Consider the following 19,124-nt stretch of genomic DNA (forward strand, 5'->3'; position numbering starts at 1 on the left):
CAGTGACCGGAAGGCCCTGTGCCCATTAGCCAGACTCCTCCTTCCCTCTCCCTGAGCTTGTCAGAATGTGAGAGGACAGTGCCATGAGCTTGTTTTATTCAAGTGACCTTGGCTCCCTTGACCTGCCCCCCACCCCCAACCCCCAACACTGCAGCAGCCCTGTCCTTCAGCTGGCAGAGCCAGAGCCTTACACAGACAGACTCTGGCTCTTAGGTCCCGGACACATTGTGCAGGGACAGGACTGACCCTTCCTGTAGGGTCCACACCAGGGGGCATTCCATGTGTTGACATGTGAGGTGACTTTGGGTGGCAGGCTCGGGAAGTGCTGCTGTAGCTGGGCTGGGACTTTGGTGGGACTCTGATCTCAAAAGTCCCCAAAGTTCACTGTGTAGGTCTCAACTGTTGTGACGGGGAATGCCTGGCCAGTGGCCATCTCCTCCTCCTCCTCCTCTGCCTCCTCCTCCTCTACCTCGGTCCAGGTTGGCTCCAGCTCAGGCTCCACCTCAGTCCCATACTCCAGGACTACCTCCGTGTAGGTCTCGGTCTCGAACTCTTCCCAGCCAGTAGTGGTTGGGGGTAGAAGGCTCAAGGGCTCCGGGGTAGTGCTCAGGATGGTGGGGGGCGCAGAGGGCAGCGTGGGGGGCACAGTGTGGGGGCTTGCAGTGGTGGTGGCATTGAGGCGCCGCAGCCGCATCTGTGCTCGCAACCGCAGCCGGTGCTGTAGGCGCCTTTGTTGCAGGCGCCGCTGCTGGGGCGTCATGGGGCGCGATGGGTCAATGTGTGGGATAGGCCGGTTCCCGTTCATGGCTATGATCTCCCGGATGCGCTTCCAGTTGGAGCGAGCCAGGATGAAATTGCACTGGGTGGCTCCGATGTCATAGTCCACATTGCAGGTCTTGGAGCTCGGGGTATATCCTTCTGCATGGGCTGTCACTCGGTACTCACCCGGATTCAAGATGCGCCAGTAATCACCACCACTTGCTGCAGAGGGAAGGGGTGCTGGCTACCCCAAAGCGTACTCCTTCACCCCCTTACCCAGCCCTCCCTCTCTGAGTCCTGCTCCCAGGCTCCCCAGACTCTGGGTCCCTGCCCTCTGAGTCCTGCTATAGCCCGGACTCTCCCTGAGTCCTGACCTCAAATTCCCCAGACCCTGCCCTCCCTGAGTACTACGTCTAGGCCCCGCCCACCCTCCTTGAGTCTCGCCCCAGGACACGCCCTCCCTGAGTCCTGCCTCTAGGCCCCACCCACCCGGAGCCCGAGCTCCAGGCCCCACCCACCCATCCTGAGTCCTGTCTCCAGGCCCCACCCACCCACCCTGGGTCCTGTCTCCAGGCCCCGCCCACCCACCCTGAGTCCCGTCTCCAGATTCCCCAGACATTCCCAGGCCCCCCCCCATTCCCCCTCTCTGGCGGGGTCTTCCTGGGAAGATGAGTAAAGATGCGCAAACAAGGTACCTGTCTTCACACCATGCTTAATGCCACTCACGGAAATGGTGGCGTTGGCAATGGGGATGCTTTGCTCATCAGTCACCACCCCCTTAATGCCTCGGTGCACCTGGGGAAGCAGGCAGGGCTGGTGATACTCGAGAGAGACCCCCACCCCACCCCGTGGCCTCTACTCCCTCCCTCCCATCCGCTGTCCCCGTGCTGCCCCTGCCACCCCACCTGCTCCATGAAGGTGAGCAGCGCTTCTTTGTTGTTCTCCCACTCTTGGGGCAGCTCACTCTCATGAGGGAACTTGTCACAGCCCAGGTAGATGGAGAGCTCCAGGCAGTTGGTATGCAGGTAACTGAAGTCATTGATAGCTGGCCGGGGACAGACACAAACCTGCAGTCACACCCTCCTCAAGCCAGGCACCCACCCACAGCCCCTCCTAGGCAGACTCACTCCCAGACCGAGGGTTCCATTTGGCCCCATTGACGATGCCCATGCCACCAGTGTAGTCCTGGGCTTGGCAGCCTCCCCGGTAGGGCTCAGTCATGGTGAGGTGGGTGGACGCGAAGGAGATGGCGAGCCAGCGGAAGATGGCATGGTCTGGGGTCTCCTGGACCTCAGATAGCTCGTCCTCATCCTCCCCCCGGGCAGCTGCCATGGCTGCTGCTAGCAGCTGCTCCTGGTTTGGCGTGCGGGCCATGTCATAGGGGTAGGACACAAGCCGCTCGCCACCATTCAGATTTGCTCCCAGCACGAAGGGGTGCTTCTCCATCCAGGCAATGATGGCCCGGACCTCTGTGGACACCTGGGGTGGCCAGTGCCTGTGAGGTCAGGGCTGCAGACTCAGGTGCCCATGTCCCTCCACATCATCCTCTACAAAGCCCCACACCAATTGTCACATTCCCCTCTGCAGTCCCCAGAGCCTCAGCACCTAGAACCCAGTTACTGCCAGCCCTGCCTCCAAGCCCAGAGGATCCCAGAGTCCAAGCTGGTCCCCCCACCCCTGACATATCAGCCAGATTGTAGCCTCACCGTGGCATCTGGGGAAAGGTAGCGTTCAGGGATGGGAAGGTTATTGTTGGGGACCCGGTAGGGGACCCATTTCCTCTCCTCTGCTCCCCAGAGCACAGAGTTGAGATCCGGAAAGTCTTGAAAGATGTCAAATCCCTCCTCGGTCCACAGTCCCAGTGCCCAGTTTCCAAACTCTGAGCCCTGCAGGGATCCAGCAGGGTGGGCATTGGCCAACCATACCTCTCCCCCCAGTCCTGCCTCCCAGGCCCCTGGCCAACCCCACCACCCTCCACACAAACCATTTGTGCTGCCACTTCGTAGCCGTCAGGATTCAGAGAAGGCACCAGGTGGATGCGCGTGTCTTGCACCAGGCTGCGCACGCGGGGGTTCCCATCCCGGTACTCACGACACAGGTACTGCATGAGCAGCAGCAGCAGCTCTCGGCCCAGTACCTCATTGCCATGGATCCCAGCTGTGTAGCGGAACTCAGGCTCCCCTGCAAGAGCAGGAGACTCAGCACTCACTCACTCTCCAGAGGCCCAGGGTGTCTGAGGAAGGACCCAGACCCACCTCATACCCGAGGAGCTGGGGAGCTGGGAAGTTGGGGAGCTAAGGCATGTAGGGCCCAGAAAAAAGGGCTTGAACCCCCAGAGGGACTCCAGGAACAGGCAGGAGATGGTAGTGTCTGCACTTCAGCAGTACAGGCCCAGATGCAGTGCCAGGGCCCTGCCTCAAGCCTTCAGAGGAGAGGAAGATGAGCCCTGTCCTGAGCTATGCTTCCAGGGCACAAGGCAGATAATGCCCCACAGACTCTCACCCAGCTCATGTTCCCCAGGGTTATCCGAGATCTCCATGGCATAGATCTTGAGCCCTCGAGAGCTCTTGCCCAAGCTGTATGTGCGGGTGATGGTAGGGCACTCTTCATTCACAACCTTCATCAGCTGGGGGTGGGGGGAGAGGACCCCAAATCACACAACTTACTTGTACTGACCAGCCCTCTCCCACTCCTTGGTCTAGTCTATGGGGAGGGACAGTTATGGCCCTTGCAGGGAACTCCAGCCCCTCTCAGGCAGCCCCCAGCTACTAGCCTCCTTCCTGAGGTGAGAGATGGCCTCTCAGTGAGGTCCCTAGGAACCTGCAGGGACTGGACCAGGTGCTGGAAACACCAGGCATATGTTCCTGCATCAGTCCACCAACAGGTCCCACCCCTGGCCCCAGGACTAGTGCTCCCAACCTGGCGCATGTCCTTGTAGCTGTGGTGCCGGAAGTCCAGGTCATCAGTGGCCACCACCTCATTCTGTGCGTAGTAGCTGTGGATGGCTATGGAGGGTGGGCAGGCAGGGCCCTGAGCCAGCTGCCTGCCAGCCCACCCCCAGGTCACCCCAGCCTCCCCTCTGAGCCCCTGCCAGCCCCTCTGCACTCACGGGACACGGGGCACCCCAGCACCTCCAGGCGCATGCACAGGCTGCCATTCCAGGTGAGTGGGTAGATACGGATGAAACGGGCCACCATGGGCTCCGGGAGCTCACTCAGCACAGGCGTGTCCTTGTCCACATTCCCATGGAAGGTCTGGGGGAGGCAAGCCTCAGAGTGTCACCCCCACCCCCTCCAAGAGTCCAGCCCAGCCCAGACAGTGTGAGTAGAGCTGAGGGCCTGGGCACTAACCATTTCCTCATAGCCATTGGTGTACATCACCCATGTTTGGCTGTCGTTGCTGAAGCCCACGAAGAAGGTGGTCACAAAGTCGTCACTGCGGAGCAGATGGCAGTCAGGGCAAGACTGCTCTGCTTTCCTGTCCCAGGCCCTCAGGTGACCTGAGCCCTCGTCCTCTAGGCCTAAGAACTGAAGAACTAGCAGGGATGTGATGCAAGGCCCAGGTCAGGAGCTACGGTGCTATGCCCATTGAGTGGCTATGGGCAGGGTCAGCCCCTCACTGGCTTTCCTGGCCTCTCTGGGCTAGCTCAAGAGCCCACTAGAATGTCTCAAATGGGACACAATCTGTGGTTGGAACCACTGGCCCCTGCCAAAAGCCTATGACCATACTGGATGTTGGAGTCTCGACCCTGGGTGATGACGCCTGTAAACAGGGTGGTCCTCCTGGTGTCCACCTCGATCCACTGAGTCCTTGCATCATCCTCAGCGCACCAGGCTCCATCATAGTAGTCGTCCTCGTCGGCACCAGCCTGTCCAGGGGCAGCAGGAAGCTGACTAGAGGTGGTGGAGCCCCTTGCCTGGCTGGGAGACAGACCTATTGCGATGCCTACCTGTATGTTGAGCCGGCCGCGCTGTGCCCCCAGGCCATGGCGTAGGATGGAGGAAGCTCGGATCTGGTTGTCCTCAATACGATGTGACTCCATCCCAATGGGAGGACACTCTGGGGACACAAACCCCAGGCTGGTGACTCACTAGCTCTATCCTTCCTTCCACCAAACCCAAAACCAAGGAGCTTAGAGCCTACTCCCCAAATATCAGAGGGTACCAGTCAGAGGGCAGCTCTGGTTGGCCAATCTCCCTGGTGCCCACACTAGCCCACCCCAAAGTGATTCAAGCTCAGGCCAGGAGCTGCTTCCACTTCCAGCCTGTGCTTCCCCTTCTAAAGAATGGGCTGACCAGGCCCAGTTCTCAGGGGACAAGGAGCTCACACAAAATTACATGTAGAGCCCCTGTCAGACATCATCCAGATTAGGATCATCTGCACATTTTCCCTAAAGGGACACCTGCAAAGGCAACTGGTGGCCTTGCTCTCCATGCAGGGTCCAGGTCTTCCCCTACTGCTGCTAGTGGGCCTAGAGAGCCACTGCTCTCCTGACACAGGCCAGCCTTGGGCCCAGAGCAGAACAGCCAAGCGCCCAGAGCAGAACAGCCAAGCACAGTTCTTTGGCTCCCAAGGACCCATTTTAGGCCTGCAAATCTAAGACAGGAAAGAGTTCTGGGGACCTGGAGCTCCATTAGCACATCCAGGTTCAGGTTCCATTTATAGGCTTGAGCAGATCATTTGTCCCTCTATCCCTATCCTGTGGCCCCCAACACCCGCCCACTAGACCCCACTCACTGACTTTCTCCTTAGGAGTCCATTCTTCCTCCGACTCCTCACCCTTATGGGGTCCTAGGGACAATAATGGGAGAGGGTCGTGCTGAGAGCCTGGGAGGCTAGCAGGAGGCCAGATGCTGCCCCGCAGAGACCCTGGCCCCTGGCCCCAGCCACACACCTTTGTGGTCCTTGCCCTTCTCGACAGCCCACTTGTCAGTCTCATCCTCCTTGGGGCTGCCCTCCTTTTTAGGTTTCTCTGGAGGGTGTAAGGTAGGAGGGGCCTGTCAGCCTGGCCCTGGGCTGTGGGTGGGGTTGAGGGCACGCTGGCTGGAGTCAGGCTGAGCTAGGGGCATGTGGGTGGGTCAGGCAGGCAGGAGACGGCCCTAGGAGTATGCCTGCTGTGGGCACCCCTTGGTCCCACTTACTCAGCTCCTCCTTCTCTTCATCTGTCTGGCGCTCAGTGTCAGGTTTCTGGGGTGGAGGAGGCCGAAAGTAATAGTCCACTGTGGGGGTGGAGGAGAGCCAGGCTGAGCCCTGACCTGTTATGGGGCCTCAGCTTCCAGGGCACAGAGGCCCTGCAGGGCAGGACTGGGCCAAGGGGAGGAGGACCCGAGGTGAGAGATGGCCAAGCGGGGAGAGAGGTCCTGTAGGAATCAGGAAGCAGCCTGAGCTCAGGGGGAAGCAGAGCAAAACCTTGCTGAACCCCCAGGCAGGGTTTGGCCTGCGGAAGGGAGGAGTTAGGGCCAGGAAGGGAGTAGTACCCAGGGCAGGCCTTGGGTGACAGCTGGCTCCTGTGGCCAGGAGGAATGGAGAAGGGGTGTCTTGTGGACTGAGCCAGAACTTAGAGGGACTGGTGGGGACGAGTGAGAGGGTGGCAAGAGCCCCTTGGGCTCCATGAAGGCTGGGGTATGGGGACAACATGCTGGCAGGAAGCTGACCAGGGCACAGGACAGGGAAGGGCTGGGACCGATAGAGGTGACAAGGCTTAGGGTGAGCCTAGGGACACCCAAGCGGGGACCAGAGTGACGTCGGGAACCAGAAAGAGGGCACAAGGCAGCACAGTCAGGATGAGGATGGCACCCAGGCACCCAGGTGAGGGACAGCAAGGTAGCTGTAGGTCACTCACCACAGCTAGCTCCTAAACCAACCCCTGGCCCCAAGGCCAACCCCAAGTGTGTCCCTTGACCTTGAGGCTTTGGGTACTCACTATCATCATAGGTAGGGATCACGTAGCCATCCCCATAGTCGGGGGGCAGCGGGGGCAGCGGGGGCAGCAGAGGCTTCAGAGGCGGCTCTGTGGAGGTGTGGAGGTGAGGAGTGGGATGGAAGGCCTGAGCCCCCCCCCCCATCCTCCTCTGCTGCCGCCTCCTACCAGTTCTCTCCTCCGGGGGCTCGACCTTCTCCTCGGGGCGCTGTGGCCAGAGCCGCTCGGGCCTCCTCCTGCTCGGGGGTGGCCTGGGCTGCTTCTGGCGCCGAATGTACTCAACTGAGGGGGAGGCAGGCTCTGAGTGGGGCCCGAGGCTGGGACAAGGCCTCAGCTAGGACCCTCAGTGGGCCCCCAGGCCAGAGTCTGACCCGGGCAGGGGTGGCAGGGTCCTACTCACAGTCCTCGTAGTCCTCCCTCTCTATCTGGTCATTATAGTCCAGTGTGGGCAACTCAGTCTCTTCCTCCGGCTCTGAAGGAAAAGTGCTGGTAGCTGTGTGACAACCCCACCCAGGCCCACTCTGGGAAACCCCTCAGTTCTGAAAACCCTGGGGCCGGGCAGATGAAGGCCACTCACCAGGTTGCGGCTCCCTAGCCTCCACATGGGTCTCCTCGTCTGGGCCCTGCCAATTATTTGGGAAGGGCTCCCCTGCAACACAGGAGGTCCAGAAACAGGTGGGCAGGAGGCCTGATATGACCACCTTGCAAGCTGAGGCTATCACAGACCCGAACACCCTCCTAAAGGTAAGCTCTCTCCAAGAAGGCCTTCTGTGGCCCTTGACACTCTGCTGCCATCGTATAGGGCCTGACAACTAGGCTGCCTCCCTTCTGGGGAGCCCATCCTGGTGGCTGGGAGGCTCTGCCACAAAGCCACCCTCAGCAGGGAAACACAGGAGGGCATCCTGTAGTTTCAGAGCTTAGGGACACATGGGCAGGGGCCCAAGGAATAGACATCTTCACCCACAGGCTGCTAGCCTAAGACCTAGGCTGCTAGGTCTTTTCCCTACCAAGGAAAGGCTGTTGCACTGTCCAGGGGGGACCTGAGGGTCTATAAGAAGCAGGGTTCTAGGACACCACCTTGAACCCCCACCACTCCCGCCTCCACTCCAGCAGGTCACAGCCCATAACCCTGAAGAACATGGCACAAACCTCCCTCCTGGGGTGGCTCCTCAGAGCCAAGACTGGGGGGTGGGGGCAGTGGCCACTCCAGAGTTTCTGAGGGGGCCAGGGTGGGGGGCTTCTTCCCTGTCGGGGGCCTCTTGGTGGCCTTAGGTGGCTTCTCTTTGGGCTTCTTGGTGGCTTTGGGTGGCTTCTCCTTGGGCTTCTTGGTGGCCTTTGGTGGCTTCTCCTTGGGCTTCTTGGTGGCTTTGGGTGGCTTCTCCTTCCCCTTCTTGGGTGGCCTGGGGGACCCCTCCTGGGATTGCTTGGTCGCCTTGGGGCCTTTGTCTTTCTTGCCCTTCTTCCCTTTGTCTTTGGCCTTTCCTGGAGGTGCTGGCCAAGATGCACACTCAGGTCAAATTAACAGAGCCCACTCTGTGCCCCCATGTGACCCCTCACTCAGACGTCCACAGCCTGGTCTTAGGGGCTCTTGTCAGTTCCCAGTGTGAACCAGGAAACTGAGAGGTTAAGTCACTTAGCAGGTGGCACAGCTGGGATTTAGACCCGGGCTTTCTTTCTGCAAGTTTGGGGTTGTCTCTGCCTCTCTAAAGACCGAGCAGGGGGTGCTCAGCTCCCAGGGAGAGGCCCTTCTCTTTCCACCTGCCAAAATGTCAACAGGAGCCCCTCACAAGCCATTCATTCACCAAATGTCCACTATTCTATGCTGGGCATAGAGGGGCAGAGAGGTAGCTGAGCCATCCAAGCCTAGAGGAGCACTTGCTTATCCCTGCCAATGGCCGTACCAAGTGAAGGACATGATCCCATTTCAAGAAGTAAAGGGTTTGGAGTGGGTTGGAAGGATGAGGGGGGGTCCTGGGGAATCTGGGGACTACACAGGGGACATAAGGGACAAGAAGGGAGCTTGTGGCTACTTGCTCATTTCAGAAAGTCTGGGAGGGGGAGCAGGGACTGGATGTGTGTCTGCTCTGCGGGAATCTTCCCTAGACCCTAAGCCACAGCTGCAAATGCTGTTGAGAACTTAATGGGAGGTGGGGGAACAAGAGGGGAATTTCGCAGAAATACAGGAAAAGTTACAAAACATAGACAGCCAGGAAAAGCAGTGCTGCTACAACAGCATCCCATCGACAGACAGACAGACAGACGGCAAGCCTGAAGCAGGAGCTAGAGACAGGAGGGGCCACAGGCAGGCCAGTGGGGGGGGGGGACAGGGGGACAGCAGCAAAGATCCAGAACTGGGGATGGGGGGGTGGGGGGGAGGCTACTGACATCAGGAATGATGAGTGGTGCCTTGGAGTCTCCTGGGAGAGAGGGATCACAAGACCCTCTGCCACCCGTCCACAATAAACAGTTAAGATTTATTCACAACTGATTATGTAAGAGACCCTGTGTTAAATGCTTTGGTGATGCATCACCTCATCTAATTTCCATAGTAACTCCAGACAACCCACCACCACTGGCACCTTAGAGCCCTGCCGGGGGAGTGGGTCTTCTGCAAACCCCTCACCTGTCTGTGTGCTCCTGGAGTAGGAGGCAAGGGCAGCGGGAGGGAGGGAGGGAGGGAGGCCTGAGCTGTGCGGCCATCAGACAGTGGGGGGCCCCATTAGGATGGTAGGGTAGTGACACAGCACAGCCCAGGGTGGGGACACAGCATAGTCCCCAGTGGCTCAAGTCTAGTCCCTCTTGAGGCCCAGAGGACTAAGGATGAGGGACTAGGACGATCTGAGCCACTGGCCCCTAAAAGCGGCCCTGCTGCCCAGTGCTGGATGTGCCTCCAGGCCCATGGGCCTCAGGCCAGCACTGACCTCGGCTTGGCACAGTGTCCCACCAGGCATGTGGGCTGGCGCACGGATCAGTGAGCCATTCGCCCCCTGGGCAGACTGGGGAGTGTCCAGACTCTGTCCCTCTGTTCTTACCTGAGGTGCCAGCCCCCACGCAGCTGCCCAGCACCCCCACCCACTCCACGGACGCCCCGCCTCCGCCAGGCTCTTACCTTCTGCGGTCTCCCCCGCCTGTGTCCCTGACTTGTCCCCAGCCTGGGCTTTTCGGACGCGCAGTGTGGGCTCGGGCGGCGGCGGGGCCTCCAAGTCGTCCTCCCGGGGTTCGGGCTCCAGCTCCGACAGGAAGCCCTCGAGGAACTCCTCGATCTCGTCGTCCGTCAGCACCGTCTGCGGGCGCCCGCCGGGGCACAGGACCAGCAACGCCAGGACGCAGCCGAGCAAGGGCGCCCCGCACACTGCCGCCATGGCCACGGCACGCGCTGGGGGCTCCCTGGAGGGTGGGGGAGGCAGGGGCGAGAGAGGGGATGGGTCGGGCGAGGGGATCCGGGAAGGGGCGAGAGAGGGGATGGGTCGGGCGAGGGGATCCGGGAAGGGGCGAGAGAGGGGATGGGTCGGGCGAGAAGTTCCGGGAAGGGGCGAGAGAGGGGATGGGTCGGGCCAGGGGATCCGAGGAGAGGCTCTGGGGGTCTCCGGGGTCGGCGGGGCTCAGGGCTGGTGGGGTCTCCAAGGCACTGGCGGCGACCAGGCTCTCCAGCCCCGCGTGGTGCGCTCCCGCGCGGATTGCCCTCTCCAAAGCGCTAGCAGGGGCCGGGGCGGGGGCTCCGGGGCTTCCGGAGCCGGCTCCCCACCCCACTGGGGGAGGAGGAGAAGGAGGGGGAGGAGCCAGGAGTGGACCGAGGGGCTGCGGGAGTGAGAGGGGTGCCTAGCAGTCCGGGCGCCTCGCTCTTGGTGCTGTCGGAAGGGCGAACTAAGGGCATCAGGGCAGCGTCCCAGTCTAAGACCCAGGCCCGGACACGGAGTCTGGGGACAGAGGCGACTGGGGAACAGAGGGCTTGGAGAGAGGGAAGAAAGGGTGGAGGGTCTAGGGCTGCCGGTCTGAGGGGGCACGTGTCCCCCTCCTCTGCTTTGCTCTAGACGCCACCTCCATTAAGCTGGAACCCTGAGCCCACTGGGGCCTCTGGCTCCGCCAGGGGTGACGGACCTCAGGCCTCGGAGACCCTTGGCAACTTAGGGGTCTGCAGAAGGGCCACTCCATCCTTCCTAGCTCTGAAGTCTCTGCAGGTGGCCCCTGCTGAACCCCAGTGTTAACTTCATTCATTCATCCAGCCAACCTCTCCAGGTATGTGTGGGGCCAGGCCCTCTGTTTAGCTCCAGGGAGGGACAGTGCTGTGGGAATGCACTTTCTATTGGGAGGCAGCCAACTGCTCTGCTGAGGGTAGGAGTCCCACATAAAGGCATATTGTCCCTGGGCACCCTCCCCCCACATCCCAACGTGGACAAATTAGCCATTTCTTCTCCTTACTAGAACCCACTTTTTAAAAAAGTATTTACAATAGCTCCAGCTACCACATGGGCACAGGGGGCACACAGATCCTCAAAGGATCCCAGGATTCATCAAGGATGCTTTTCATGGTGTTTGATGTTTGTCATAAGGCTTCTTGAGGAGCAAGTGTTGGCTGGGTCCAAATGGTCATCACAGCTAAGGCCAGAGTCCTAGACTGTTTCTGCTGGAAGGAATGAGGAAGCAAGAGAAAACACATGGGCCAAGTTCAGCAGCAGCCAGCCCTAAGCCCAGGTTGTCTGTGAGGGTCTGGCCCAAGAGGAGCAGTCATGTAGGAAAGTACTGGGAGCCCCTGGGATGATCAACAGGGCAGAATTTGGACCTTGGGTCAAAAGGAAAGAAGAACAGAGGGTTAGGAAGCACCTGGTCCCAGACTGGCCCTGAGGCAGGCTGAGCAGGCAGCAGCCAGAGAGGCCACTATGAGGACTGCTGGGCTCAGGACCCACACTGCTTGCTGGGAGAAGGATCACAGGGCGGTCTCATGCCCTCTCACACCTCTGTCCTTCCACAGCCCTTCCTTTGCTTGCTCAGTGGCTTTCCTTAAATGTGCAGGGCAACTGTGTCAAGTCCTGGGCCTGCCCCTCCTGGCTCAGCACTGTCTACCTGTTTCCCTATCCCCTTATGGGTGTGGACTAACCAGGAGCATGCACATGCTGTTCCTAGCCCACATTTTCAGCATTCACAGCCCAGGGTTCTTAGTTCTGGTCATTTCCCCTCAGAGACCAACCTGAACTCTACCCACTGGGACTCTCAGAGCAGCCCCCAGCAGCCAGCCCTCCGTAACGCCCCTGAGCCAGCCTCTGCCTGCCATGTGTCCCCAGGCCAGCCCTGGCAGCAGCCAGGATGAAGCAAGCTCTTACCCTTCGCTGTCCTCTGCAAACCTCTGAATCATCATTCTCAAAATGTTTTCTGGGAATTTGCTCTGTTGCCCCCAGTTCAGTGTATCAAGCCAAGAGGCCTGAGGCTGGGTGAGGGGCTGTGAAACGTCACTTCCCTGGGAATGGCTTACACATGGGTTGGATTTGGGCCCCACATTCTCTGCCAGGGAAAACAGAAGCCATAAGAAAATGAAAAAGGAATAGAAAGAGCCTTTCCTTAGCCACAGTGAGTCACCAACAAAAACATGAGCAAAAGCTATTGGAGGGAGCTGGGGCCCAGGGAGTGCCAAAGGGTCAGGGGCTCTCTATCCTTAAGGGTCTGGGCAGGTGGACAGAGTGGGTGGGCATCTGCTCTCCATGCTAAGCTGATGTTCCTCCCCTTGGTGAGGGGCTGGGACCCCCACTCAACTTGAAGACCTGCACCCAGGAAGTCCTTTAGCCCTGGGCCCATGCCCTGCCTTGAGCAGAGAAGCAGCCGCAGGGCCTGTGAGGAGTTAGTCAAGACTAAAGGTTTCAGCAGAAACCCACCCAGTGCTTGCTGCACCCAGGAAGACATGCCTCAGCTTCCAGAAGTTGTGATAAGATGGCCCAGGGTCTGCAGCACTGTATCAGTGGGAGACAGAATTAAATGTCCTTCACCCCATGTCACTGTGACCAGAAGGTTGTGACCTCTTCTGGTCTATGCCACAGGCCTCTCAATTGACAGAACAAAACATCATCCATCCTTCAACCACCCCTTTCCAGCCTGAGCTTCCTTGTCACCTCTAGGTGCCAAGGCAATTGGTACCCGCCACCTCTGAGTGTCTTTGTCTGTGCTTCTTTGGTTCATTCAGAAGGTATCTATGGAGCTCCCAGCAGCACATGAGCCTGAGCATGACCCAGAGAGGCAGCAATCACAATCTTAATCTTCAGCTTTTTCAGATTACGCAATGCGTAATCTTCTCTGAAAAAGCTGAAACTGGAGGGGACGAAGTGCGGGACAGGAAGTCAGCAACTAGAGGGAAAAGGCTCCTCAGGGCACCCAGGTCCTGGCACAGACTGGGCATTGAATGGATGATTGCTAAGTAAGTGTATGCTACCATTTTTAAGAGAGGAAACTGAGACCCAGGGAGAAATGACTTGCTCGGGTCACAAGCATGTAAGTGATGGAGAAGGCCCAATCTAGAACCTCTGGGGCTAAACCAAAAGCTCTTTCCACATGGGCTCCACAGATTCTGGCCTTCCGTCAACGGCCTCCTCTCTCTGAGGCCCAAGCTGCAGCTCCTGAGTATCATGTGACTACCATGGGTGCCCCAGCCTGGCCAGAGATTAAAACTCACGTGCCACTCACCAGTGTGAGTTCTAACCAGGGTAGCCATCAGGGCCTGGGGGCAGGCAGCAGCAGCAGGGCCCAGGAGGCAGGGCCCTGATCCTCCACACCCACCCTAGTGGCCACTGTGGCAGCAGCTCAGACACACAAGGTCAGGCCACTGGAAGAAGTGAGGCTGTGTGTACCAAGAGATGGTCCAGCATACCCTTTCTGTGGGTGCTACTTCTATACTAGCTTGTGTGTTTGGTGTGGGGAAGTAGAGACACGGGAAGCCTGGGCCCTGGCACCAGCCCACCAGGATCACATGTGCAGCCCCTCTCTGTCTCTCCTGGAGTCCTGGATCTGCCTGTAGGAACCAAAGAATAAGGACCAGGCCTGGCTCCTTCCCTCTTGTTCCTCTTTCTTGGGAAAGGCCCCTAGAAACACCCACTTCTCTGGATGTCACCAGTGGGGTCAGCCTGATTAGGCCCACAGGAGGGGTGGTTCCCAGAGCCATGAGGACTGAGGTCTCCCAGACAGTGTCTAGTCACCCTCACAACTGGCAGAACAATTTCCTTGGTTTTCAACTACTGGAAAACCACATGTGATTTTCCACAGTTGTGTGCTCTTGGAGCCTGGCTGCTGAGTGAGCAGAGTTAATGCTGAATTCCTTCCACTCACCGCAGGGCAGACATCAGGCCCAGCTGTGGGGAGACTCGGCTGGGGTGGGGGTCACCACAGCAAGGTGGGGATGGTAGGCAGGGGTCCAAGGCCGATGAGTAATTCTGCAGCCCAAGGACATGGGAAGAGGACACGTGACAACTGAGGGCAACAATCAGCCCAGTGTTGAATCAGAGAGAAGCAGGGGTCATTCAAAATGGGGGCTGGTGGAATAAATCATGTTTGACCCTACCTTATGCCTTCATCAAAATTAACTCCAGACAGATTAAAAAAGATACAGATGTTAGGGGTGGCGCCTGTGGCTCAGGGAGTAGGGCGCTGGTCCCATATACCCAGGGTGGCAGGTTCAAACCCGACCCTGGTCAAAACTGCAAAAATAAATAAATGGAAATTAAAAAAAAAAAAAGATACAGATGTTAGAAGAGAAACAATGGAAGTATTAAAAGAAAATATAGGGCGGCGCCTGTGGCTCAGTGAGTAGGGCGCCAGCCCCATATGCCGAGGGTGGCGGGTTCAAACCCAGCCCCGGCCAAACTGCAACCAAAAAATAGCCGGGCGTTGTGGCGGGCGCCTGTAGTCCCAGCTGCTCCGGAGGCTGAGGCAAGAGAATCGCGTAAGCCCAAGGGTTAAGAGGTTGCTGTGAGCCGTGTGACGCCACGGCACTCTACCCGAGGGCAGTACAGTGAGACTCTGTCTCTACAAAAAAAAAAAAAAGAAAATATAGGAGTTTTTGTATTCTTGGTGAGGAAAGTCTTCTAAGGAGGGATAGAGAGCTTTGCATAGAAGCTTTTGACTTCTATCAGAATATACTGAAAATGAATTTTTTTAAAATATTGAGTTCATTTCACATGTACGTTTTTGTCTCCCCACCATTTCCATGTCTGAGAACTACTAAAATGTTCTATCATAACATTCCATACATACTTAAAACCAAGTGAAGGGTAGAGTTCCACCTTTAAAAACTAAGCAGGCCTTTTGGACAACACATTCTTGGCAATGGAACCTGGATAACATTTATCAAACACAGTAGGGAAAATTCTCACTCTGCATTATAAAAAGGACAGCCAGATAGCAACTGTTACAGAAATGAAATAAGACAAAAAATTTTAACAAACTGTTTAAACTATTTTCGCAAAGAGACTTCCTCCACTGCTGATCTTGAATAGCCTCCTGGTCAGTCATCTGGAAGCAACACTTCGCATAATTGACGAAGTTGGCTTCACTTTGGGAAAAGAACCACTTTTTTCTATACTTGCTTGCATTTTTGCCTTAATGTCTTCTACAGAACTAGGTCCTTTTGGTGTTTTAGGAGTTCTTTCCTTTTTGTTTTTTAAGGATTCTTGACCTTTTGATCTTGGTATCAATTGTTTTGAATCCTTTTCATTCTGGCTTGATTTTTGTGCATTTTTGGCTGGAGTGTCTCATGCAGATTTCTTCACTGGAGCTTTTTCTTCAGTTTCCTTATCATCAAAATCATCATCTTCATCATCATCATCTTCAGCAGCAGCAAGTTTTATTTTTCTCTCCCTGGCTACCACCTCCAGGGAGAGATCACTTTCCAGACATACTTCAGAGTTTCACATCCTCCTCTTTCATCTTCTGACTCTCCATCTTCTTCCACAGCTACTAAGTGCTGCCCACTGATGTGCACAGGCTCTGAACCACACTTCAAACGTAAGACCGCAGGTGGTGTTATTTCAAAGCCCCCAAGAGAAACTGTTGGCTGTACAGACATTTTCAAAGTTGCCAGTGTTACTTTATTTTTTTATTTTTGAGACAGAGCCTCAAGCTGTTGCCCTGGGTAGAGTGCTGTGGCATCACAGCTCATAGCAACCTCCAACTCCTGGGCTCAAGCGATTCTCCTGCCTCCACCTCCCAAGTAGCTGGGATTACAGGCGCCTGCCACAATGCCCAGCTATTTTTTGGTTGCAGCCATCATTGTTCTTTGGCAGCCCGGGCTGGATTTGAACCCGCCAGCTCAGGTGTATGTGGCTGGCGCCTTAGCTGCTTGAGCCACAGGTGCCGAGTTGCCAGTGTTACTTTAATGGGACTGCTTTCATAATTCATTGCTTCTGCTTCAACAATGTGCAATTCTGGGTGGCGCCTGTGGCTCAAAGGAGTAGGGCGCCAGCCTCATATGCTGGAGGTGGCGGGTTCAAACCCAGTCCCGGCCAAAAAAAAAACAATGTGCAATTCATCCTTTGCGAGTCAGCCCCTAAAATGACCATTCTTAAAGATAACTGGTGCTCATTTTCATCATTATCCACCTTAAAGTGATAATCTTTGTTGGCCTTGAGTTCATAAACAAAAAGATAGTTCTGAGACCTGAAGGGGCTCATGTCCATCGAATCTTCCATGAGGTGGTGGCACGCACTTAGGTGGGGGAGAAGGCAGACGGAGATAAGTGACTATTGCTCCAAGGAACAGCCACACAGGACAGAATCACACCAGGATGAAAATGAAATTTAAAAGCAAACAGAGTACTGAGAAAGGATCTACAAGCCCTCGGTCAGAGAGTGAACATTCTAGGCCTCTTGTAGTGTTAGGAACCAGCTGTGGCCTCAGACTAACATGCTGTAATCTACAGCCTGGATTCACTACACCCTCCTCTCTCTGAGCTTCTACACAATACAGTAATAATGGTACAACCATGCTTCCTAAAAATGGTGCAAGGATTCATTGAGATAAATCTGAAGAGTTGCACCTGAAAACTTGTCTTTGCTACAGGAAAGTTGATAAATAAAGTTCTTTACATTTGTAAAGCTAATTTGACTTTATTTCCACTTTTAAAACTGAGCTAAGGGGCTGGGCTTGGTGGCTCACTTAAATCCCAGCACTTTGGGAGGTCAAGGTGAGAGGATCACTTGAGCTAGGAGTTTGAGACCAGCTTGAGCAACATAGTGAGACCTATTTCTACAAAATATAAAAATATATATTAGCTGAGTGTGATGGTACATGCCTGTACTTATGGGGCTGAGGCAGGAGACTCCCTTGAGCCCAGGAGTTTGAAGTTGCAGTGAGCTATGATGATGCCACTGCACTCTAGGCCAGGCAAAGTAGCAAGACCCTATCTCTAAAAGTAATATTAATAATTTCAAAAGTGAGCTAAAAGAAGTAAGTAGGCAATTCCCAAAAAGAAACATAAGGGGCCAGTAAACATACGCAAAAATGTTCAACCTCTGCTGGACATGATGGCTCTCGCCTGTAATCCTAGGACTCTGGGATCCTGAGGCAGGTGGATTGCTTTAGCTCAGAAGTTCCAGACCAGCTTGAGCAAGAGTGAGACCCTGTCTCTACTAAAAACGAAAAAAACCAGCTGAGAGTTGCGGCAGGCTGTGGAGTAGTCCAACTCCAGGTTGTGGAGTAGTCCCAGCTTCTTGAGAGACTAAGGCAAGAAGATCACTTGAGCCAAGAGTTTGAGGTTGTTGCGAGCTATGACACCATGGCACTCTACCCAGTGTGACAGAGTGAGACTCCATCTCAAAAAAAATAAAAATAAAGTTTGACCTTTTTGCAAATGAAATATACTGAGTACTACATTTTCTATATCAAACATTACAGACCTCCCAGCATAGGCATTACTGGGAGATTGCTGTCTGTGCGCTACTGGCATCAGGGAAATTTGCCCCACACAGGAGGTAATCTCATTCAGGGTCACATTGCTGGAAAGAACAGAAGCCCACTAAAGCAGCTGCGCCCCAACAAGCCTTCTTGTTGTGAGTGATGGAAAACCCAATACAACAATGACAAAAATAAGATAAAAATGTATTTCTTGTTCACATTAACAAAATGCAGAGATAAGTAGTCCAGAGCTGGTATGGGAGCCTAACAATCACCAGAGATCTGGCTTTCCATTTTGTGGCTTCCCCAGCCTCAACATATGGCTTCTACCTTGTGGTACAATATAGCTGCTTGAGATCCAGCCATCACTGCATCATCCCAGACAGCAGAAAGGAGGTAAGGGAATGCACAGAGTAGGGCATGATCTCTTCCTTTAAGAATACTTCCTAGAAGCTCACACAAATATCCATGTTGATTGCATTAGCCTTGGCTAAAACTCGCTCACAAGCCATACCCAGCTACGAAGGAAGGTGGGAAGTAGTCTTTTTCAGCTGGCCCATGCCTGCTAAGTTTTAGTTCTGTTACTGAAGAATAAGATAATATATACTGCAGAATAATTAACAGTCTTTGCTATACATGATACTCATTTTGCTTTTGTGTCTGGTGAGTTACTAAAATCTTAGGAAGGTGTAAAAAAAATTATCTGGTAGAGGAAGGTATAAAAGCTGAAATGGTGGAAATATAAGAAACCAAGGGTGGTATTAGTAATTTTGTAGCCAGTTCGTGTGTGGAGGTATTCATAGTCTTGCCTTTTTTGTCTGTAGACCTGGCCAGAAACCCAGCCAAGGAAAATAAGAAGCTGACAACCAGCCTCATGTGAGGAAGAGGACCCCCCGGCAGGCGCCCATCCTCAGTGACCCAGATCTTGCCATTAGAGAGGGTGCCAAAGTGCCCCCAGGCCACTGTGGTGCTCAGAGTTTTCAGTGCTAAAACTTGTAACTGCCAGGTCTCTATCTCACCTTCCCTTTAACTCTAAGGTTTCTTGGAGGAGTTGATCACACCCAACTTTTCTACTTCCTCAACCTCATGCAGCTGTCCCTACACTTGGCACTCTGACCAGGCCTCCACGGATCCCCTAGGGCCAACGGTCCCTGCCAGGTGCACAGCAACCTTTCTTAGTTCCTCTCCTGTTCAGAGTTAGGGTCGCTCAGACCTCCCACCTGCCTCTACTTCCTCCTGCCCCACTTCTGTGGTGGGGTTCCAGGGCTGTCACCTCTCTCTCCTCACTCTGCCTCAGCTCCCCAGGAATCTGATGTACCTCACCTGCCAGCAACCCCTGCGTCTCTATTCCTACCCGAACCTCCCTCTGACTTCCCACCCAGGTCTAGCTGCCCTCTCTCCATGAGCATCCGTGGGGCCTAGACCAGCACTTCCGAGATCTGCGGCCTCCCTGGGCCTCTGGCCTTCCACAGGCATGGTGGTATGGCTGAACTCCTCCCTGCTCACCGTGGCCTGACCAGGGGATCTTGTTCCAGGCCTCCTGCTCACACTCCCAGTTCACCTCCCACAGCCACCCTGG

At 55.6% G+C, this 19,124-nt stretch overlaps 1 protein-coding gene and 1 pseudogene across 1 annotated transcript; both read right to left on the bottom strand.

The window, feature by feature from the left end:
* Positions 1 to 79: 79 nt before the first annotated feature.
* On the bottom strand, positions 80 to 10,962 carry AEBP1 (AE binding protein 1). Its single transcript, XM_053608420.1, has 21 exons — positions 9,789 to 10,962; positions 7,829 to 8,170; positions 7,257 to 7,328; positions 7,080 to 7,151; positions 6,848 to 6,961; positions 6,683 to 6,769; positions 5,901 to 5,978; positions 5,654 to 5,731; positions 5,497 to 5,550; positions 4,709 to 4,818; positions 4,488 to 4,627; positions 4,110 to 4,194; positions 3,869 to 4,013; positions 3,679 to 3,764; positions 3,262 to 3,385; positions 2,744 to 2,940; positions 2,466 to 2,645; positions 1,887 to 2,238; positions 1,665 to 1,804; positions 1,455 to 1,554; positions 80 to 981 (listed from the first exon to the last, which is right to left on the bottom strand). The coding sequence occupies exons 1-21, from the start codon at positions 10,039 to 10,041 to the stop codon at positions 365 to 367; spliced, it is 3,426 nt and encodes a 1,141-aa protein (XP_053464395.1). The 5' UTR covers positions 10,042 to 10,962; the 3' UTR covers positions 80 to 364.
* Positions 10,963 to 15,107: 4,145 nt separating this feature from the next.
* On the bottom strand, positions 15,108 to 17,442 carry LOC128598151 (nucleophosmin-like; annotated as a pseudogene).
* Positions 17,443 to 19,124: the final 1,682 nt, after the last annotated feature.

This window comes from Nycticebus coucang, chromosome 11, assembly GCF_027406575.1.
Source record: "Nycticebus coucang isolate mNycCou1 chromosome 11, mNycCou1.pri, whole genome shotgun sequence".
Classification (NCBI taxonomy): Eukaryota; Metazoa; Chordata; class Mammalia; order Primates; family Lorisidae; genus Nycticebus; species Nycticebus coucang.

Excerpts from the sequence above, each read along its gene's own strand:
- AEBP1 (XM_053608420.1), bottom strand. The coding sequence starts at position 10,041 with ATGGCGGCAGTGTGCGGGGCGCCCTTGCTCGGCTGCGTCCTGGCGTTG. Across the intron at positions 4,628-4,708 it reads GCGGCCGGCTCAACATACAG|GCTGGTGCCGACGAGGACGA; the intron begins GTAGGCATCGCA and ends GCCCCTGGACAG. Across the intron at positions 3,386-3,678 it reads GCTACAAGGACATGCGCCAG|CTGATGAAGGTTGTGAATGA; the intron begins GTTGGGAGCACT and ends CCCCACCCCCAG.